At 48.9% G+C, this 22,378-nt stretch overlaps 1 protein-coding gene across 7 annotated transcripts in view; it reads right to left on the bottom strand.

Annotated features, from left to right (window-relative positions):
* Positions 1-1,223: 1,223 nt before the first annotated feature.
* The window catches only part of ARHGAP10 (Rho GTPase activating protein 10), a 316,951-nt gene continuing 295,796 nt past the window's right edge, over positions 1,224-22,378 (bottom strand). For 4 of the 7 annotated variants that reach the window (XM_054508715.2, XM_045880329.3, XM_045880330.3 and 1 more), the window contains 3 exons: positions 11,821-11,973; positions 10,832-10,923; positions 1,224-1,961 (listed from right to left, as the gene is read on the bottom strand). In XM_054508715.2, the coding sequence (XP_054364690.1) occupies positions 1,873-1,961; positions 10,832-10,923; positions 11,821-11,973 (334 nt within the window). In that variant the 3' untranslated portion in view covers positions 1,224-1,872. Of the gene's footprint in view, positions 1,962-10,831; positions 10,924-11,820; positions 11,974-22,378 lie in introns of those variants that run through there. The other 3 variants (XR_010409583.1, XR_010409585.1, XR_010409584.1) reach the window with 3 other exon arrangements.

Here is a 22,378-nt window from a genome sequence, read left to right as displayed (position 1 = left end):
GATACAGCAATTAGGAAAACTGCCAGCAGATCACTCCCAGCGCTATACTGAGCCCACTCCAAGTGCCCAGACGTTTGCATTGTCCCACAGAGGGCTTTCTTAAAGTGGGACACATCAGTAAGGCCTTCTCATAAACCAAATTCCCCTTCCACATCCCTAAGCAGGGGCGTGAGCAGGGAGTGGTAACTCAGAAAACAGGACGCCAGGGCTGGCCGTTGTCATGTGGCCCTGGGCTCTCGGCAGTCCCAGTCCTCTCCCCTGGGCCCACAGGTCAGTACTCTAAATTAGATTGCACTCAGACTGTCTTTTTTTTTTTTTTATGTAAAACATGGATGCTTTTCAACAGGCCCATTCCCCTGTCTACCCATCACCCCAAACTTGACACCCTGCCTGGTCCACGGAGGTGACTTCAAACCTGATAACCAGCAAGCTCTCGAATCAACTCATCTGGAGAGGAGGCAGTAGACACATCCTTCCTGTGGCAAATTCTCAGGAGCAAAGTCTGACAGGCTGAGGAGCCTCCCTCCTGTGGGGAAGAGAGACCCGCCAGGCCTCCACAGCAGGCCCTTTGGTGGGGCAGGCTTCAGAATCAGGAGGCTCCTAAAAAGGAGCTCCACACTCCAAGGACTCCAGATCAGGGGACAAAGGAGAAGTTGGTTTAGTCTGTGTCTGGGAAGAAGGACGAAGCCTCCCAGTGGGGCCCGCCCACAGCTGGGGTGCCATAAGGGGCAGGGTCATGGCTGAGACTCCTCCAGGAACGGTCTGGATGCCTGACCGCCGCCTGGCTGCCCGGCTTAATGCAGATGGAGAGATTAGCGCTGAGGCCTGGAAAACAGAAGGAATATGGGGTGGGGTGGGGACGGAGTAGCCCAGTGACGCGAGTCGGGAAGGCGGCCCTCCACGGCACGGACGCAGCTCACGCGCAAGCCACCGGGGGGCAGAGCCCCAGCCCCACTCCTGCTCAGGAGTCACACACGCCTCGGGGGGCAAGGCGTGTTCAGGGGGCCGGACGTGGCCCTCCAGCAGTTCACACACCAGAGAAGGCTGCTGCCGTCAGGAACACGGCCTGCTGTGGATAAGCAAGGCTCCTTGTTACTAAATTCTACCCGTGGGCGTGTGCCAGCAACACAGGAGAGGGAATTTCTACGCACCGGGTGCCAAAGCATAAAACGTTACAGGGGGAATGCATTCCACGATCTCTTCCCCACATTATGACACACAAATCAAATAGTAAATTACGTTTTATTTCATTTACAGAGAGCTTGGGGCGAAAAGGTGGCGTTTGGGAAACAGCACACGGGGAGAAGCACCAACGAGAAGCCGGTTATAAATACGCCAGTGGGCTCTAAGTAGAGGGAGGGTGGGCCCGGGGTGGCCGTCTAGGAAGGAGCATCTCTCCACTGCCCTCTGGGTTTGGACCCGTCCCCCGCCTGCCAGGAGCAGCCCCCTCCACACCCCATCAACCACAGCCAAGAGCACAGCCTGCAAACACCACCGTGAGTAAGTACAGTTCCCTTTAAAATCTCAGCAGCAGGTGCCCAGGGGGCTGCCCGGTGGAGCCGTCACCAGCGGGGGAGGCTGAGCAGGCCGAGGACTGGATAATTAAAAACTCACAGTCCGAAGTCCCGAGGCTTGACATATGAAAAGTCCATCCTGTTAACGCTGATGCTCTTCTCCCGCTCCACAGATCGATGCAGTTCCCGTGCGGTACGTCCTCTGCCCCCGCCTCTGGCCGTAGGCCCCCCTCCCTGCCCCTGGAGTGCCCATCGGTGATATGTAGTTCCTGTGTCCAGGTGGCTGTGGGTTCCGTCCTGGAGGGAGAAGGCACGTTCCCAGGTGCCAAGGTCCACGTGGGGCCTCACCGGCCAGACACTAGAGCAGCTTGACGTAATTCTGTGGGATCAGCCCCCTCTTGCCATTCAGGGTCCCTTCTAGCCAGCCAGGTTCCCTTGAGGTTTGCACTGAAAAGAGAAATCACTTTTTAGCAAAATGCCCCCAAGCCCTTGCTTCCTGTGGAATTCACTGCACCGCTGTGTATCTTAAAGGCTCGACCAGAAGAGAAGGGGGCCCACGGCTGGGCTGTCTGGTTACAAATCTGCACAAGCGATATTTATAGGATCTGCCCCTCGGCCACTACAGCCCCCATCATTCCTCCTGCAGCAGCCTCCTAACCGGTCCCCCAGCTTCTCGTCTGGCTCCTTCCAATCCACCATGCACAAAGGAGCTCAGTGAACTCTCTAGAACACAGAGCTGATCACCTTTGCTGGCATGTACAGGAACAGACCCCAGCTTCTCCTGGTCGGGTGCGCAGATACCCGGTCCTGCCCAAACCCGCAGCCTCCCCTCCGACTCCCCACCAGCGCGGTGCCTTCCACCTCGAGCGCCTTCCCCCCCACCTCTCCACCAGGTGGTCTTGCTCTCAGAGACCTCTAATGTCCTGACCTCTGGGCAGACGCCCTCGACCATTCTCAGCACTTCTCAGGCCTCGTCTGGGCACCTGTCTGCCACACAGAATGGGGTGCTCCTGAGGGCAGGGCATAGGCCGCACATACCTGGGCGCAGTGCCTGGCAAACTGCTCATGTCCAGGAATATCCATGGCAGATACAGAAGAGAAGCACTGCAGGCTGGACAGCAAAGGGCACAGAGTCCAAGCACTTGTCACCAGGGTTTGGAAGTAAAATACAGAAGCACTTAACCCCCAACTGTGGGCAAGCCGCCACTCAGGCCTCGACCAGGGCCAGGAGCGAAGCGGCAGCTGTGTGGAGAGAGGGGAGGGAAGGGGAGGGGAGGCGGGGGACCCCCCTCCCACCTGCAGACCTGCCCGGAGCTGGCTGAGCCGTGCAGCTGCAATCCCCCCCAGAACAACTACTATGTATCAGAAACCCGTACACACAGACATGTGCCCACCACACAAAAGCTTCCAAAACAGTACTTCCCTCGCTGTGCGCCATGCACTCTTTACTCTCTTCTGAAACGCTGACCGCAGCTCAGCAAATGGAGTTCATCACCCACTAATGTGTGGCAGCCCACAGTGTGACCTCCACACGGCTGCTCCCTCGGCTCAGATGCTCCTCTCCCCACCTAGGCCTGGAGGACGCCTCCTCACCCTACAGGGAGCAGCTGAGGTGTCCCTCCCTCCGAGACTGTCCTAGCGGCTCCAGACTAGGTCAGAGCCCCAGTAATACACTGTACATGGTCCGTGTGTGTGTGTGTGTGTGTGTGTGTGTGTGTGAGAGAGAGAGAGAGAGACAGAGAGACAGAGAGAGAGAGAGGGAGACAGAGAGACAGAGAGGGAGGGCGGGAGGTTGACTATGACTCTCCCTCTCTAGTCTAGGTTCTACCATGACACAGGGACCCTGCACCCCCAGCACCGTGCCCGGCACATGAGGATTTGTTTAAAGAATGAATAATCGGGGCGCCTGGGTGGCTCAGTCATTAAGCATCTGCCTTTGGCTCAGGTCATGATCTCAGGGTCCTGGGATCGAGCCCCGCATCGGGCTCCCTGCTCAGTGGGGAGCCAGCTTCTCCCTCTCCCTCTGCATGCCGCTCTGCCTACTTGTGATCCCTTCTCTCTCTCTCTCTCCGTGTCAAATAAATAAATAAAATCTTTAAGAAAAAAAAAAATGAATGAATAATCAAATGAACGAGGTATATGCTTTCCAGGCGGTCTGGCAGCCAGTCACCTTCTTTGCTCCCTCACTGATTTCTAGCCTGAAACTGGTCCTCAGAGCAGGATTTTTAAAGGCTCTCCCTTATTCCAAATCCCCCAAGCTGGCAATGTCAGCAGAAGCCGCTGTCAGGGGAAGGGGACTGGATTCCATGGGAAAGGCTCCCAGAGGTTGTGCAACTTGGGGGCCTCCGTGGAAAGGGGCCCCAGGCTCAGGACAGAGAGCCTGGAAGGGAGACTCCCAGCTGGCGGGTGCCAGCCAGGTGCACCGGGAGCTACTGAACCCTCAGGGCCCCACGCAGCCTCCTCTCCTGCAAGGTGGGGCTACCAGCACTTAGCCTAGACGACTGCTACAAGGAGTCTGTAAAGTAGCTCATGGAAGAACACCTTGGAGGTGCTCATTGTTTCTTTATACACCACAAACGCCCACTCCCACACAGAGTAGGTATTAATAGACACAGGCTGAGCAGAAGAAAAAGAAAGGCAGTTCCCCATGAAGCTGGAGGTGAAGGAGGCCTGATGTGGGAAACCAGGCGAGGTCGAGAATCCTGCACCAATCCTCTCGCAGACCAGGGGGCTTCTCCACACCTCATCTGCTTCTTCTGCAGCCCTCATCTCTCCAAAGGGCAGGAGAGAAGGGTCACCAACGTAGAGAGGGGACTGAGGAGACTCTTGCAGTATCCAAGAGCTTGGAAATGGCCAAGGCCTGGGAATGGGATGGAGGAGGGCCAAGCACCCATAGCTGGGCTCCCCAGGCCCGGGAAGGTGGCTCAGAGGTTACAGATGAGGCCTGTGAGGGTCTCACCACCTCTGTGATGACCCAGTCCCTCCTGGGAGCATCAAATCCCAAAAGACCCATCCTAGGCTCCCTGCTATACTTGGCCGATCAAACCGCTTCCTCCAATGGCAGAGTGGTAGTTTCATGTGTTAACTTGGTGAGGCCATGGTACCCACGTGTTATTCTAGATGTTTAGATGTAATGAACAGGGAAATCAGTAGACTCTGAGTAAAGCACGTCCAGGATACAGGTGGGCCTCGCCTAATAAGTTGAAGGCATTAATGGAACAAAGAGTGGGCTCCCTCAAAGAAGAGGGAACCCTGCCCTTGCACTGCCTTTGGACACGGACTGCAATGCCTCCCTGGGTCTCCAGCCCACCAGCCTACCCTGCAGGTTGTGCATTTCCCACAACCGCATGAGCCAATAGCTATCTATGGAAAACGATTCATTCACTGACAGGCATATCCCATGTGTCTGTTTCTCTGGAGAACCCTAATGCAGGCAGTTTCGGAAATAACGGCCTCATTTTGGGGGAAGATTCTGACTCCAAGAGGCAGTGAGTATAAGAGAAATGAGGTCCTGGCTGGAACGCTGGCTCCTTCATGACTGGGCAACCCTGGATGATTTACTTCAGCGCCTCTGACTACCACGCTCCTCATTTTGAAGAGGGGAAGCAGTAACTCATTTGAAGTTGCTGCAAAGACTAAAATGAGACAATTTACATGAAGTGTGATGCCAGGCATCCACCAGGTCCATGCCCCGTGCAATGCAGGGAAGTAAATGTGTGCGGGTGCCCGTCCCTGTAGACCGTACCCTACCTGTCAGTGTCAGCCGCGGAGCCCCTGCCCGCCTCATGCTGCGGGAAGGCCAGGGCACGCAGCAAGACAGCTGTGAGGAACTGCATGTGTGTGTCCTCCCAGAATTCATACACTGAAACCCCGACTCCCCATGGGATGGGATTAGGAGGTGGGGTCTTTGGGAGGTAGCCAGTTCCCTGACGTTGGGCTACCGCCGGCCACAATCCCGTGGGCCACAGGTCAGGAGCTTGCTCCCCACACCGAGAGGCTGTGCGGAGGCAGCCAGCTGCTCCTTACAGACTCCCATGCCGCAGAGGTGACACAGCAAGGTCCTCCTCCGCAAGCGCCGGGGGCGAGAAAGGGCCCAAGCTACACACCCTGTCCTGCCGCTTAGCAAGCCACACAGCCTGAAGAACCCGGTAAGTATGTGATGACAGTTACACCAACGCGCTCTAGGACAACTGCTTTTACGTTATAATGTATATATAACCTAAAATTTACCATTTTGATCATTTGGAAGCATGCAATTCAGAATAGTCACAGTGTTGTCTAACCACCAGCACCATCTCCATCCCCAGAGCTCTTACCCGTTCCCAAACTGAAACTCGGTGTTCCTTAAACACTAACTCCCCAGCCCCCTCCCTGGGCTCCTGGGACCCTGCATGCTACTTTGTCTTTATGAATTTGCCTGTTACAGATATTTCATATAAGTGGAATTATACACAATTTGGCCTTTTGTGGCTGGCTTGTTTCCCTTAACTTAATACCTTCAAGATTCACCCACTTTGGAGCATGTCTCAGAATTTCATTCCTTTCACAGCCGAATATTCCATTATACGTATATCTACCACATTTTGTTTATCCGCTCATCCGTTAAGGAACATTCAGGTGTTTCCCTTTTGGCTACCGTGCAAATGCAGCTGTGAACACGGGTGTCCAAACACCTGTTTGAGTCCCTGCTTTCAAATCTTCTGTGTGTATATCCAGAAGTGGAATTGCTGGACTGGATGGTAACTCTGTGATTCATCTGTCTGAGGAACTTCCATTCCATCTTCCCGCAGCTATGTGCACCATTTTACATTCCTACCGGCAACGCACAAGGGTTCCGATTTCTCCACATCCTTGCCAGTGCTTGCTCTCTTCTGTGTTTTTGAGAACAGTCATCCTAATGGGTATGAGGTGAAATCTCACTGTGCTTTTCCCACGTCCTCCTCATTTACCGTCCTATAACAACAGGAGCACAGGAGCCAGCGGCAAGAATAACTTGCAAGAAGCTTTCTCCAGAACCGAATATGGACTCAGTTCCAGTTTGGGTGGGTTTTTTTTTTTAGCATAATAAAAACAATATATATGACAAATATTCAAGTATTATGACGCATCACCATAATACAGTGAATACTGGGAAGCCACCAGCGCATGACCGATACGGGGGCCTCGTCCTGGGTTGGTTCCTCTGCTTAGCTCACCTAATGCCCCTACCACCTCGAGGTGACCAGTAGCTTGAATGTTCTATTTCTCATCCTCTTACCCCAGCTAGGTTTAAATCACAGTTTCATCGCACGTGTACAGATCTCTAAATAATATGCTATTTATTTTGCTTATTTCAGAGCTTAGCCAGAACCACATTACATACAGCCTTCTGGCACTCACTTTTTTTTTTTTTTTTTTTTACTTAACATGTAAGGATTCCCACAGGTACAATTGTTAGAGTACAGGAGTACAATTGTTGGGTTGTGGGGTCTGTACAGATTCAACCTGCCAAGATAATGCTAAATTGTTTTGCAAGGATTACTCTTTATATATTCGAGATCTTTAAAAATGAATCACCAGGAGTTTTAAAAGATTAATCTGGGCCACACCTGCTCCCCAAGGCATCGGCTCAGCCACATATCCACATGGAAATGAACAAAGTCGGGGGGTCGCTGCTGAGAGATGGCCAGCTCCCGGAAATCCTCCCACCAGAGGGCCCCCCTCTTTGTGCCTGGCAGCCTATGGAGGGACACCACTCCCCAGTATGACAGGAGGGTCTGCCAACCGAAAAGCTGCCTATCTGGAAAGAGAGCAGGACTGACTGGTCACCAGGCAAATGTGCTTCTGGAGTTCCCCGGGCCCGGAGAGAAGGGAAGGTCCATACGGCAGTCACAGGAATATAAGCTGCCCTGAGACTTTACAAACACGGCCCTCCCTGGGGGATATGGGAGACACTGCCCCTAAACAACCGCTAAGCATTCATGTGTCTACAATACAGATCAATCTTCAGCCTACAATTTAAACTCATAACTTACGTCCAGGTCCACACGGTAAGAGCAAAAGAGCAAGGAACAGCTATCAAGCTACTTCATTACTAAAGATCCCTTTCTCTTCCACACTCTGCTTTAGGGTTTCTCACTGTTGTATATATTACAAACCACATAACTACTGATGATGCGGCCCACGGGCCACTTTGACCTGGATTTTGTCTTTACCAAAGGCCACTGAATGCCATAAACCAATTTTCTTTGCTGCCCATATGAGGTACAAAAGGCGATTATACTGCAAGAGCATTTATGATAGCCGGTAAGGCTCCAGTGGACAAGCGAACACAGGGAAAAGGTCTCGGACATTTTAGAGGCCAAAGTATTGCCGGTGTGCAGAAAAGAGGTGGTCCTGGCCACATTCCTGCGGCTGGTGCTGTCACAGCGGCCACCCGGAGCCCTGCCTCGCTCCACAGAAGTTGAGGCCGGACGAGCTGCCCTTCTGTCCTACTCTGTGTCGGTCCCCGGAGAGGAAGACCCCAAACCATTCAAGGAAGAGCTTCACTACACTTCCTAAGCAAGCACACAACAAATTATGCATTTTCTGCTAAGAGATCAATTATGCACAGAGATGAAGGTGCAGACTAAAAAGAATAAATCCTGTTTAAGGGCCTTTCACTTTCCGTACCCTTTAAGAACTAGCCCAAAGACACCGCGAGGGTCACGGTGTACGTTCTGAATGCATTCCTCTGTGTCCGCCGTGCTTCTCTGTGCCGTCACTGCAGGAGGGCACGCGCAGGACAAGGAGCTCACATAAAATAAGACGCTAACATACTTGTGTAGGAGAAGGGGGCAGCCGGCCTGAGGGAGAGACTGAGGAACCACTGTGCCAGGGACCCAGCCAGAGCTGGACACAGCACTACAGAGCACCGAGTCGGAGGGACACAGACCTTGGCTCAGAACGGAGCGGGTCCCCGGCGCCCCACAGGGCGCCAAGTGTGGCTCCCTGCTCGGCCCCATCCTCCACGGACGTCTGCGCTGTTCTCAAAGCCCTACCCACACCCGTGGCCCAAGATGCTGCTCTGACACCGCATCACTCTTGTAGACATCCGTGAAGACTAGGATGGAGAATCTGATCCAGAGAGAACTTAACTCGTCCAAAGGCACAGAGAAAGCAGAAAAGCCAATCTGATCTTAAGCAAAATAACTGCAGGGTTGATAATCCATAGTTACCTGCTCTCATCACTCTCCTCTTCCTGAACACAGTGAGATACTGGTACGTGTGTGTGCGTGCGTGCGTGTGGGGGGGGGGGGGGGACTTCAGAGGTACAGCAGTCAGTCTCTCGTGTCTGACATCTGTTAGCCTTTCCCCTGTTACCCATGATGGCAGAAACTGGATTTGGTTGAGGTCCTGACCATCATTCACGTGTCTGTGTGCCCAGAGGAGGGGTCCCTGCGCCCAGTGTGGTTCAGATTGCCCTAAGCCCTGGCCAGTGATGGGTTTGGAGTGAGCATCTGACCTTGTTCTGACTATTGAGACGTGAGGGCAGGTAAACGAAGGAAGAAGTTCTGGAAAAGTTTTCTCCTTCTTAAAAAAAAAGAAAAACAAACAAAAAAAAAACACAAGGATGAGGCACCCCCCTCTGCGAGGGTCTAGCATAGCTATGATGCCTGGACTGGCAGCCATCTCGTCCCCATCGCGGAAGCCAGCCCCTGTCCACAAGCTGTGAACGGCTCAGCAGAGATGGCTCTACCGTGATTTTGATGTTGTCTTTGAGAATGTGAATTAGCCAACCCTTCCAGACTTAATCACTGTAGGAGCTAGTCTATTTTCACGACTGATAGCCGGTTGTATCAGTTTCTTGCAGCCAAAGGCATCCTAATAGATACACCTCCTACCAAGGTAAACATCTGACGAACAATATAGCCTAAGGGGTTTCAGAAGCTCCCAATCAGGTCTCATCACCACACAATGTAAACGTTCACCATCACCTCTCAAATGTCTCAGTGTTCTGTCCTGCCACGTGGTGGGCCAACATGCGAAGGGCCTGGAGTAGGGCAGACTTTTTACCATGCTCTCCTGGCAAAATCACATGTGTGTGTGTCATGGTGACAGAGGAATGACCTTGCTTCTACTCCAAAAATAAAATTTCTCCATAAAGTATAATTCTGCTCTATGTGGGGTTCTGGCGGGAGTGTTGTTTGTTTTCTGACACTATCAGGAGTTCCTGGCTCTCAAGAGTACACATCACACACACAAATCTATTCTAAATGAGGCAACTTGCGGGGCGCCTGGGTGGCTCAGCCGGTTAAGCGTCTGATGCTTAATTTCACTCTTGATTTTGGCTCAGGTCATGATCTCAGGGCCGTGAGATCAAGCCCCACGTCAGGCTCCCCACTGGGCGTGGAGGCTGCTTAAGATTTTCTCTCGCCTTTTCCCTCTGTCCCTCCCCGCTCCTTCTCTAAATATAAATAAATAGGCAAATTGCTTTCTAAAAGACAATCACCAGCAAACGCTGCATTACTGACAATATACCACTAGGTGTTGTGTTGATATATTCCATATATTCCAAACATTCTGGCTAACCCACCTTTCCATTCCAAGCATCTAAGATCCTCACTGCCTCCCCAGAACTCTTTTGGGCAGCTCCACCCACATGCATCACTGTTTCCACAGCAACCCATGAATTTCAGAATGAGCAAGACTGTTAAGGAAGAAATCAGGAGACGGGGGAAAAGAGACAAACAATGAACCATAGGAGAAATCTATGAAATACTAAGACAGGCAAAGCTCCTAAACGCTTGTGTGTGAATATTAAAGACTGGGATAAAATCCACACCCTTGCTTCAATGTACAAAGTCAATACCCAGATCCAGAGATTCACACACTATTCAAATGAGCAAAGATCATGTAAAGCAAAAGAATGGCATGGGAACTATAAACCAAAATTTTTTGACAAGAGTTCTCTTCTGTAACTCAGATCTGGCAAACCTGACACACAGAGGAGGCTTGGCTGGAGACTCTGGGAGAAGAAAACAAAGGATGCAAATTAGAAGTATTTCTTAGTTCCAAGTGGCACTGGCTTCTCTACATCAGGAGAAGGATGTCCTGAGCAAAGATTCACAAGAGTTCAAAGAGCTGGAGAATCATCAAGATGAAAGCAGAAGTGGAATTCCATAGCCGCCCCCCACGCCCCCCGGCAGCCAACTGGGCCAGCTCTCTCCTGCCCAAAGGGTCAAGGGATGGACGTGTGCCCCTGACAAGCCCACAACCAGTGACTGCTTACTCCAGATTGTAGACATTCCGAGGGGGGACAGAATATATGCTACCACAGAGCTCCCACAGACACTTACCATCCTCAAAAATTGCTCCTATTTCAAAAGACAATTCTGAGCTGTGTTCTGCTTCACACGGATACACTGCTCGAGCCTTCCGACTGACAATGCTGAGAAGGGAACATGAAAGACATGAATTAAAAGGTGAGAAACCGGGAGGGGAAACCTCACCTCCCCCCAACCCCACCCCTTCCCACACCTCATTTACACAGCACCAGTGGGAAAACTCCTTCCAAAAAACAAACCGACCAACCAACCAACCAACCAAATAGCAGCGAAGTGAACATCGGGCACATCTACAGCACTTGATTTTCAAGTAAATGATGGGTTTCAAATTCAAATCTTTCTTCTGGGAGCTTCTCTGAGAAGCTTTCACTGAACCTCATCACCTAATTCTCCTCTCTGCCCGGTGGGATGCCCTTTTCCCATCATTCAGCATTATCGGAGCCACAGGGTATGTTTACTCCTAAGCGCTGCATTCATCTATTAGGAAAGCACCAGTATCTTGAGACAGAAGGTGAGGCAGTGAAGGGAGAGGCGCGCGCACTGAGTGACTTGGGGCAGTGCTCAGCGGACATCCCCCTGTCCACGCGGACAGTCTCCTTCCACACCACTCTGGAAGGAGTTTGTTGTTCTGCGCTGGGTCTTCGCTATTTGACCCCCTCCGCCTGCCTCCAAAAGGCATTTCAAGGCTCAGCTTCTCACCACTTGTCAAAATGCCCTCTGTGCCCTTCTGGGGAAAGAGCACACCAGAGGAGGAGGGAGACCATGGTGTTAGCCAGATGCAAACTGAAGCAGAAGGAAGTGCCCCACCTCACTGGAGTGGGGAGAAGCCAGTGAAGACAAGAAGAACTTCAGCCTACCACCCAGGACGAAGGGCTTGCTAGGCCAGCACTTCTGCGAGAACCTGAGCAAGCCTCTTTTGTGCGGGGAACACAAGAAGCTGCTCAGGTTGATCAAGCCTGTGTGCTGCCCCTGTCTTCGACATCATTTTCCATACCCCGTACCTTTCCAGCGGCTTGTCCACTATGGCGGCAGGCTGAGAGAGGGGAGAAGGCGGTGGCTTGGGCGAAGAAGGTGTGACCACTGGGCTGCAGCTTGGTGTGGCTGGGGACTGCGTGTTAAGCCACTGGACCATGGGTGATCTCGTCTGGCAGGGACTGCAGATGGAAATTTGAAGGACAGGGTTAATAGTATAAAGGCCACAGAACACCAAATACGTGACACCCCATTCCTAAATGGCTAAGATGATAGCTTCCTTATCTCCCCCAATGACTAGAACAGGACAGAGTTCTCACTGGTCTGTAGCCCCAAGAACCACAATCCAAAGGAGAGATGCCTTGTACTTCTCCAGGTTCATGGAGAAGATCGAGTCTTGTCCAACCTAGCACCGTATCAGTTCACTAATTAGGACACTAGAATCCAACTGCCGTGACCAGTTACTTGGACTTTTGAGGTGCTCATGTTCTCTGCTTATAAGGAAAGTGTCAGAATCTATAGTCAAACTCATGACCTGTCGATCCAAAAACCCAACACATGGCCTTTCAGTGTTTAAAGCTGTTTCATCTGGTCATACACACAGGACAACTCAGAAAAAACTGCCCCTAGGAATCAAGATTCCTCTAGAGCAGACCAAAGACAGCACTTAAGAGAGAAACCCATGAACAGCAAAAATCTTTGGGGACCTTAACATTCCCTAATATTTGCAAATTAAAAAAAAAAAAAAGCTAACGTAAAAAGGTCAGTGAACAGACTCAGGGAGGGGCCTCTAACCATGAAAAAGAAGGCAATAAATAGATGCTGATCTGAATTAAATTACTCTTTAATTATCTCCAAACTAGAGGCTTGTGACTATGGTATATGAAGCTTACTTTAAAAGCACAGTGATGAAAGCTGCTCGCTTCAACGACATTTTCGACACACATGTATTCAATGGCTGCTACACCCAGATGCTCTTCACCTCAAATTCACCCTCTTCAGCTAAAACCAGTTTCCGTGAGCAGCTTCCTTATCCTTCCCCATTCCTGAGCATTACCTTTGCTTCTTTCCTCTGCAGCAGAACTAACATCAAATTCAGTCCATTTTCGCTTCCAATAGCCCCCAGGCTGTCCTCTTCTCTACCTTCTCATCACGTTGCTTCGTGCCTGTGTCTCCACTGTGGTCTCCTGGCTCAGCCCCCAGTCCAAGTCCTCCAACTCGAGTGGCTCAACCAGCCACCCTCAGCCACCTGAGACCCAGGCTGCCCCATCCGTCTCCCCAAGAACGAGTGCGTTCCCCGACCTGTCCTCTGCCTGCTCCCTGATGGGTCCCGCACTCTGCCTCAGGTCTCTCCTCACCTCTCAGGCTCCCCAACCCCTCTGCCAGCCCCAATCTGTCCCTTCCTCAGCTCAGCTCCAGGCCTGCCTCCCCGAATGCTTCTCCTTTGGTCTAAGGCACAGATCTCTGAAGGCCCAGCCCAGTAAGAAATAGGAGGGCAGGTTGGCAGGAGTTATTCTGTGATGGTTTCAGAGATCTTTCTTGCCTTTGGGGTAAAATCAGGTCTTTAACTCCTTCCACAGACCTCAGAGAGCCAGGCAGAATGCTAGGCATATGAAGTCTTCCATGAACATCTGAACAACCATTCTACCACTACAATTGGATTTTACAAATCAAGTACATGAAATATTGCATTACTGACTTTATAGATATTTAGTACACTAGAAGGTCTCCTATCCTTTGACCAGTAAAGGGGAGAGGGGCTCACATTTTAAAAAACATTATTTTTTGAACCATTTATTTACAATCCCCCGATCCAGCCAATTCATGTGGAAGTCGTAAAACCTATTTCATAACCAAGCAAAGAAACCTATAAATCTCAAATGATCTGTCTTGCCAGCACCAAAAGTCACTCAATGCCTTGTCAGAAAATGAACCTTAAGTGGTGTCTTCCTAATCAGGAAGGGAGAAGAAGGCGTGAGTGAAACTCTGACAGAGAATTTAAGACCGCACTTAGCCAAACAATTGCCATTTCATCTCCCAGCAATTATTCAAGGTGCTCGGAGGGTGGTGGTGGCAACAGATGAGATGTTTTACCACACCCCCATCAACGCTTCCAGGTCATAAATAGCCTAGTGATTAAATGATGGCCATCCATCTGCAGAGAGGGAGGACAGCTACAGGATGAGGATAAAGTAACAATGGCGACTATATTTATAAGGCTCTTTAAAAATAAAGATCATAAATTGTATAGCTATTATCTACTTAATCCTCACATCTTTTTTTTTTTTAAGTGATTTGCTTTTCTGTAAAGGAAAAACACTCCTTTTGGAAAGTGAAAGAACTGTTGGCATAGCAGGTGTTATAGGTCTAAGCCTATCCCTTAACTTGGCCTTCTCCATCCTGTCCCAAAACAGGGACTCAGACTCAGCAATCCTTGTTCAGGGTCAAGTTCTCAACATTAGCCATTTTTGTTTGCTTTCTGTGATCTTTTTGATGTCCTTCAATATACAGATGTGCTATGTGATCCAGCACTGACCAGTTCACCCAGATAACCGTTGAGACTTCCCACTGAGACTTAAGTTTCTATATTCAATTTCCTGGGTTTCCCCCTACAGCATCTCCGAAGCCTGAGCCAGTCACTTCTCCTTCGGATTTCAGGATCGCACACGGGCAAAAACTTTGTGAGGTGGAATATTCAAAAGAGGGAGCAAAACCCAAGTCTGGAAACAGTCTCAGTGGGGAGGAGGCATCAGAAGTCACGTGGAGAATCGGAAGTCCTATGAAAGAGGAGACCTACGTGGCAAAACAAAGTTTGGAAAACAAACAGAACAGCTGCTGGGTTGGGTACTAGAAATGTTTCACAGGCTTCTCCACTGGAAAAGAGTGAGGAAGAGGCAAGAAGTGGTTAAGTAAATAGAAAGTCCTAAAATGAGTTCTCACCTCAGCCAACAGAGGTCCAATAATGACATGTCTCATAGGGGTCTCCCACAAGCACACTGCCCGAATTGTTGTTGAAGGCAAGAAATTGTAAGCGTAAGCTTCTTTATATAAACCACCTCCTCCTTTACAGAATTTGGTGGGGTCCTTTGTTTGTTTTGGGGGTTTTACTGTAATGAAGATCAGAAATTTTTTAACTACAGTTGACCCCTGAAAATGCGAGAATTAGGGACACTGATCCCCATGCAGTCAAAAATCTACATGTAACTTTTGACTCCCCCCAAAACTTAACCCTTGCTAATTGCCTTCTGTTGAACTTCGGAAGCCTTACCGATAACAGTCAATTCACCTATATTTTGTATGTTACATTTGCATTATGTACTGTATCCTTACAATAAAGTAAGCTAGAAAAAATGTTTTTAAGAAAATCGTAATGAAGAGAAAGGACACTTACACTACTGTACTGTATTGAAAAAACCGACATCGAAGTGGACCTGTGCAGTTCAAACCTGAGTGTTCGAGGGTCAACTGTATTTAATGCTCTAGATACACTATTTATATTTTCCCAAAAAGCAGCAGAGGAAAATATCGTTTCTGAGATTCTCTTTCTCATCTCTGATTTAACACACTGGGCATTTTGGAAATGGCAGACCCCAGCAAAGGTCTCACAGTTTTTCTCAGCCTGAGCCCTCAGAGAGAATTAAGCCCTAAGGCATCCAGGTACATAAAATTAACATCTCTCCTATACATCTAGAATGGTTCCAGCTACCCATGTGGTGAGAGACAATTCTTGATGTGCTTCTCATGTTCTGCACTCCTACTGAGCAGAGGCATTGGCTGCCTTTCTCCTAGACTATCTTTCCAAGGATGTCTGTAGAGCAAACAGCCTGGGGAGATAGAGACTGGGTCTCCCCGTGGAGAAAAAAGCAGGCTTTACTGCTCATCATAGAAGATCTGGGTTTCCTAAGCTCTGGGTTCCTCTCTTTTAACACTCCGCATGCAGGTATCAGCCGGCCCATGGGGCACTAGCCTGTAGGAACTAGGAGTCAGGGATCTGATCCTCTGACTACTACTTCTGCTATGATCAGTAGTCTTTTGACCAGGAGTCCTGCATCTTCTACCAGTATCCATGAAACCACAACAGACAAATGTGGTGGCTTATAAGCAGAATAAGATTTCAGACTTCTAAGTTCTTAACATTCACATCTTTGGGAAAATGGGAGAAAATATTCAGGCCTTTTCTTTCCCCCCCCCCTTTTATTTTTGGCTGTGGTTCAGAGGAGAATCCTGGTTAAAAAAAAAAAAAAGTCTTTGGGTTAAAAACCAAAAATGATGGGTAATCTAAGAATAAAAAGCTTATTACCTGCTAAAACATAATGAAATATTTTCAGTGTTCACTCCTACCACTTCCCAAATTTAAGCATCAGAAAACATTTATATCCTTCTTCCTACTGCCCCTTTACAAATTTTTGATGAGTAGGACTGGCATGATCACAAACCACCCATTTTATTTAATGATGAGCTGCAACCAATTACAACAAAGTACCTAAGCGCCACATATTTCCTGAAAGCCAGCTTGTGGTCTGCAAAAATGGAGGCAGAAGTCGACTCTTCCTGAAAAGCTCAGAAACCACATTTACCAAAACAGAAATAAGTTAAAGGGAAGTACTAATAACTGTTTGTTTGCTAGCTTCCCAATTTCACACACTAAACTGAAAGAGCCTTCTTCTGAATGGACCCGTCTCCATTTTGAGCGCAGAAGAGCCAGTATCCGCCACCTTCTTTGAGGAGAGACATTTCCTTCTCAAATGGCAACAAGAGGGTTGCAGAAAAACACATAAAGATTTCATACTGCTAACTCAGAAGCTCATTCTTTTTTTGTTTTTTTTTTAGATTTTTTTTTTTTTTTTTTTTTTTTTTTGCGAGACAGAGAATGAGAGACAGAGAGCATGAGAGGGGGAGGGTCAGAGGGAGAAGCAGGCTCCCCGCCGAGCAGGGAGCCCGATGCGGGACTCGATCCCAGGACTCCAGGATCATGACCTGAGCCGAAGGCAGTCGCTTAACCAACTGAGCCACCCAGGCGCCCCTCAGAAACTCATTCTTGAAAATACTTACACTGAAAGCCTATCTGGCTATTCCTAAGGCAACAGAGACGTCTCCTGTGCTCTGGTGGGGGGCGGGGGGGGGCGGGCGCGGGTTGGGAACATATAAGCGGGGAGTAGAATGTGCATTTTTGGAAGTGCTGAGAGACCTCTATAAAAGTAATAATAATAATAATAAATGCACACTCTTGCTCTGGAGTCTGTATTTCAGGGAAAGACCCTGTAGATTTCGTGGTGAGCAGGAATAAACCCTCAGATACATAAAATTATGACAGTAGCTGTGTATGTATATACTTTACAGTTTATATTTATAAAATGTAACATATCAGCAATATATGCTGCTTCTGATTCAAACTGTGACCCGATCTCTTCCAATACCAGACTCTACGCTCCATGCATATTAAAAACTTTCTTGGCAGCAGAAGAGCACAAGCATTTCAGCAATGGGGGAGGGGAGTTAGGGCCGTAACTGTTAAAATTTGACAACAGCTTCACCAGTCACGGGAGAACTACTGCATCTAGTGAACATTTCTTGCACAACACAGACGGATCAGGCTTTGGGCAGTGCTTGGCAAAACAAGTGCCCGATTCTGGGCTCTTTGAGCAATGAGCATAATTTAAAATATTCAAAGGACACAGAACAGGGAGAATACATATCAAGGAAAGAAATGATGGCTTATATGAAGTGATTAAATCGCCCCCCCAACCAAGATATTTGACTCTGATTATATGATGTCAGAATCGCATCAGAAGTTTGCGTTGGAATGAAAGGTTTTAAAACCTCATTTGCAAGGTCTCCGAGCAGAAGCTAACACATTAGTGAAATGATCTTTCATTCCAGCCTCGGAAACGTACAGCCGAAGTCTAGAACGACTGTCCTGGGCAAAAGTGTTTGAAAATGTTAATAAAGACAGAAGGAAATATTGTAGATCTGTATATTATGGGAAATCTCTGTTCAAATAAATGCCACAGTTATCGCTTAAGTGCCAGAGAGGGAGAATCCCACCGTCAGCACACTGTCGGTTCCAAATGAGCATACTGAGGGGACAGCAGCAGCGGTGGGCAAACGCCTGTGACAAGACAGTCGCCCTCGTCCAGGGCTGGGCGAGGAGGCCTTCACTGCCCATTAGGAGACTTGGACGTGGACCTAGTTCACTCATCATTTACGGCCCGAGAACTACCTGTCAGGCCCCATGCTAGGCCCTGGGGACACCCGGGGGACTAGGACACCTGCTCTCCATGAGTGCCCAGTCAAGTGAGTAGAGAATGACAAGCTGATAATCATAACACAGTGTGATGACTGCCATGTAGAGAGTTGCCCAGGGTCCTTGGGGAGAACAGAGAAGGAAGCATCCAGCGATCACGCGGACCCTGGGAAGGCTTTCTGGATGAGGCGGTGTCTGCCCTGAGCTGATGCAGCCAGGGCCAACATCATCGTCACCCCTCCACACCCTGGCTCCCGCGAGGCCCAGCCGCTCGCTCCAGCACTGGGCCAGACACGTACACGCCAATGCACTTAGTGGCAGCCGTGCTCCCATTTCACAGAACCTGCGAGAAGAGCATCTCAGAAAGCTGACAGGGATCTGCTCAAGGTCATGTGGGTGCTACAGCCTGTTTGACCAGACTGCACAGAGCTCACAGCCTCAGGTCCTTCTGAGTGGCTGGAACAGAATTCAAGGAGAGGAATGGAGGAGGGCGGGAGTCAGACCCACTGAGGGGGCAGGACTGTGTGCTAAAGGCAAGAGGGGGTGGCTACTGAAGGACTGTAATCACACAAATTACAAGTGCGGGAAGTGCCACCATTCCGAAGAGTGACCTGGGTTCCCAAGCCAGCTCTGGCTAATCTCCCTATGCTTTTTCCTTTTGTTTTTGGAAGCACAGAGGACACTTCTCACTAGCTAGAGGCTGTGGTAAGGAGAAGGAGAATGACCTCAGAGTGCCCGCTGGAGGCTGGTGCCCCATGACATTGTTAGCGTTGGCTGAGGGCCATCCACAACTGAAATTTGGGTAAGTATCAAGCTCCCTGGCCTCAGTTTCCTTAACGAAAATGAAAGGAATCATTAACAGGCCAAGTGGCTGTACAGCTTCAGTGGGGTGCCAGGTGTGAGGCACCCCCAGAGTGACGGGCTCTCACCGAACCCTCGATAAATGAAGCCCCTATTATGAGTATTAGGTACTTTGGAGTCAGAGGTCACTTCTGCTTTCCAGGGTTATGTCATCACAAACAAATAATTTTCTTTACCCAAAGACAACATATAAACTATTTCAAAGAGGAAGAACTGGAGATATTAAGTGGATGTCACCATTAAAAAAAGGGGAAAAAAAGTCGCTGGATGCCGTAAATGCCATATGGTATCCTGGAATGGATCCTGGAAGAAAAAGGCAGGAATGGAAGAACTAGTGAAATCCAAATCAAGTCTCTAGTTAACAGTCATGTAACCAATGTGAATTTCTTATTTTTAATAAAACTGCCATGATTCTTGGTAAGATGCTGACAGCAGGGGAAGCTGGATGAAGGGTCTAGAGGAATCCCCTGCAGTGTCTTTGTAGCTTTTCTGTAAATCTACAACTATTTCAAATAAAAATTTTAAACAATAGGTTTAAAAAAAAAAAAAAACAGCCCCATATAAACTCTTTATTCATTCAAACACTAAAGACCTTTTGAAAGTAGGATCACACCCCTTGAAGACATCCAAAGCCACAAGGAAACCTTTTGCTTGGTTCAATGACAAGAAAAGATTCGTAAGGGTTACGTTTAAAAATCACCTACACTGCCCATCTTAAGGCCATTAACCTCACTTGTTGAAATGGGGTTTTAAGAAAGGTGTTTTTTCCAAAAAGATTTGTTTTATTTATAGAGGAGATTGAGGTCAGCAAACTTTGTCTGGAAAGGACCAGACAGTAAACACATTAGTGTTTGCAGCCATACAGCTGGTCTCCCAGCTCCTCCCCTCTGCCGTCATGGCTACGCCAGAGCAATCACAGACGCAACGTCAGTGACTGGGTGGCTGTGTGTCAATAAAACTTTATGTATAAAAACAGGCAGAGGTGGGCCACAGCATGCTGACCCCGGCATTAGATGGACCAGATGAGAATCCATTTCGGAGTGGAGAGTTGGGGGGAGATGACAATGATGTTGCAAACTCCCGTGGGCCTGCAAGGCCCCTGCCCCCCCACCCCCTGTCTACACTAGCTTTGTGGCATGGGCCCCCCACTATGTGCCAGAAGCCCATCTACCAATGCCCAGGGCCTGCCTGCAGCAGAAGCGCTCCTCACCAGCTGCTCACGAGCACCTCCCATGCACGAGAGAGACAACAATATATCAAGCTAGCACACAGAAGCAGTAACTCGATCGTCCTTGAGAAAAAAGTCTTTTGCAGGAGGGGTGTGGGCCGGGACAGGGGAAAGAGCCCCACAGGAATTCATTCGAGCACACCTAAGACAAAGTCTTTTCAAGTTGGACCCGGCCACAGTGAACACGCAGTCCTCCCCTCCCGCTGTGAGGTGCTAAGGCTCCTGGCGGTTTCCCTCCTTAAGGAGAAAGGACGCCACCACCTAGTCATCCTAGAGATTACAAAGTTCACTCCACAGGTGGTCATTTTCTTGGGTTTTGCTATAAAAGAACTGTCTCAGAATTACAGCTCTGACCCATCTTTCACTCAAAGAGTGTTCCCTGAATCCCATTTTCCTTCCTTCCAGATGATTACTGGAATCAGGTAAGAGGGTTGAACTTTGGCCTGCTGGCTGAACAGAAAAGGAACTGAAGCTTCATTTCAGAAAATGATGGGGCATTAGAGGCCTCAGCATTGAGGTCTTGCGGGATAACTGACAAAAATGTTTCTAGCAGCTCAATTCTTATGTGGAAAACAGGTGCGACCTGGTGTGAGGCCCGCACATGTAACACAGGGCCTCCCAAGCGCAGCTCAAAAGGGGTACAGCAGTACTCTAAGAAATACCCTCCAGTTACTTACCAAGCTGGTTTTATGAGTTACCTATTCTAATAGTAAGCTAGCCATACCACTCAGAATAATTCACAGAGTGGCCTGGTCCCAGTGGGCATGGCATGCCTTGGTCACGCAATATCCAAAGACCCTATTCTCAGAGGGTTCTACAAAGGGGGTTCCTACACAGAGAGGCAAGGAGAGGAACCCCAAGCGGAGTCCTCCTGGACCAACCTCTTAGGCTTCCCCAGGACCAGAGAGGTTATTTCCCTGAGTGATTTAGTAAGGAGATTCTGGAACTCATGAACCAGGAAGTCGGGCCAACCTAAACTAAGAATATCAAATTAGGTTCTCAGATGGAAGCAATCCAGACAGGTGGCATCTGGTGCTCCCAGGAGAACCGTGATTGGGTTTTATTAGATGTGATACCTTGAAACCTTACAATCCAGAGGGGCAGTTGTGATTCCCCTTTTACAGACAACTGTGCTAAGCCCTGGTTTGTTTAAATCATTTATAGAAGGCCTCCAAGGTTTTCAGAAGCAGAAGGTGGATACAAAGCCAAGCCTGTGTGACTCTCCAATCAATGCTTTACCAATCTCACCGATCTTCCACTTTACAGAGAACTCAGGAGGTCCTTGCCTTCGTTTTGATACGAAGATGCCGCCAACCAATCCATGCAGAGCAAATGATAAATTAAAACAACAAAGAACAATGAAACATAGTAATAATGAGAAGACGTAATTTGTTCTTTGAGTTAAACGGGAGAAAAGCTACGACAAAATTCAGACGTGTGTCTTAGTTTTAGGAAGTCCACTTTTCATTATGGGGCTTTGAAGCTACATGAACAATTAACATTCTGCACAGAAAATAAAACCTTCGAATTTCAGAACCTGTAGTTACAGCACAAGGGAAGACGTGAACGGGGCCACTCGAATCCAAGTACACGGTACAAATACCAAAAATGCCCTAGCAAGACACACGGGTCGTGTATGGAAGGCGGTGAGGATCATTCCCATGGAGCTGGAGAGAAGAGTCAAGGAAACAGCCAGGACCAAAACTGTACCCAAAAGGAGTGAGAGTAGACATTTGTGGTCGATGGCCAAGTATGCGGGCTCTGAGATTAGCTTCAAGTGCTCTACTGAAGCTAAAGAGAGACGACCAGATACCACGTTACTCAGAAAAAAAATTATGGATGCTGCTCTATTGCAAATTTTCAAATTTCTAAGCCTCTCAGCTCTGTTGTTGGGGAGGATGCCCTCCTCCCCAAATCTCAGCCAAAGGTGCTGGATGATGAATATGCAGCAACCAGATTCAAGTGTTTATCCCCCACAGATAATTATAAACCAAAGCCACAGGACCTAATGTGGGGGCAGAGCTCCCTCTTCAAAACAAGGGCAATGAGCGGCTGACAGCCACTGTGATCTCACTGGGTTTCAGATTCGAGGGAAACCTGCACTTCAAACAATGCTCTCATATGCGCCTAGATAATTTCAATCCCTACAATACAGTAAGTCTAAGGACACCATGATCACTGGACAGACAGATCAGGGACAAACTCCACCTCTGTCCCTTATGAGTCTTGAGGCTTGGGGCAATTTTCCTACCCT

This window comes from Mirounga angustirostris, unplaced genomic scaffold (genome assembly GCF_029215605.1).
Source record: "Mirounga angustirostris isolate CCGP_5_RB_7025 unplaced genomic scaffold, mMirAng1.0.hap1 SCAF_2, whole genome shotgun sequence".
Lineage (NCBI taxonomy): Eukaryota > Metazoa > Chordata > Mammalia > Carnivora > Phocidae > Mirounga > Mirounga angustirostris.
This window is presented reverse-complemented; position numbering and strand designations above follow the sequence as displayed.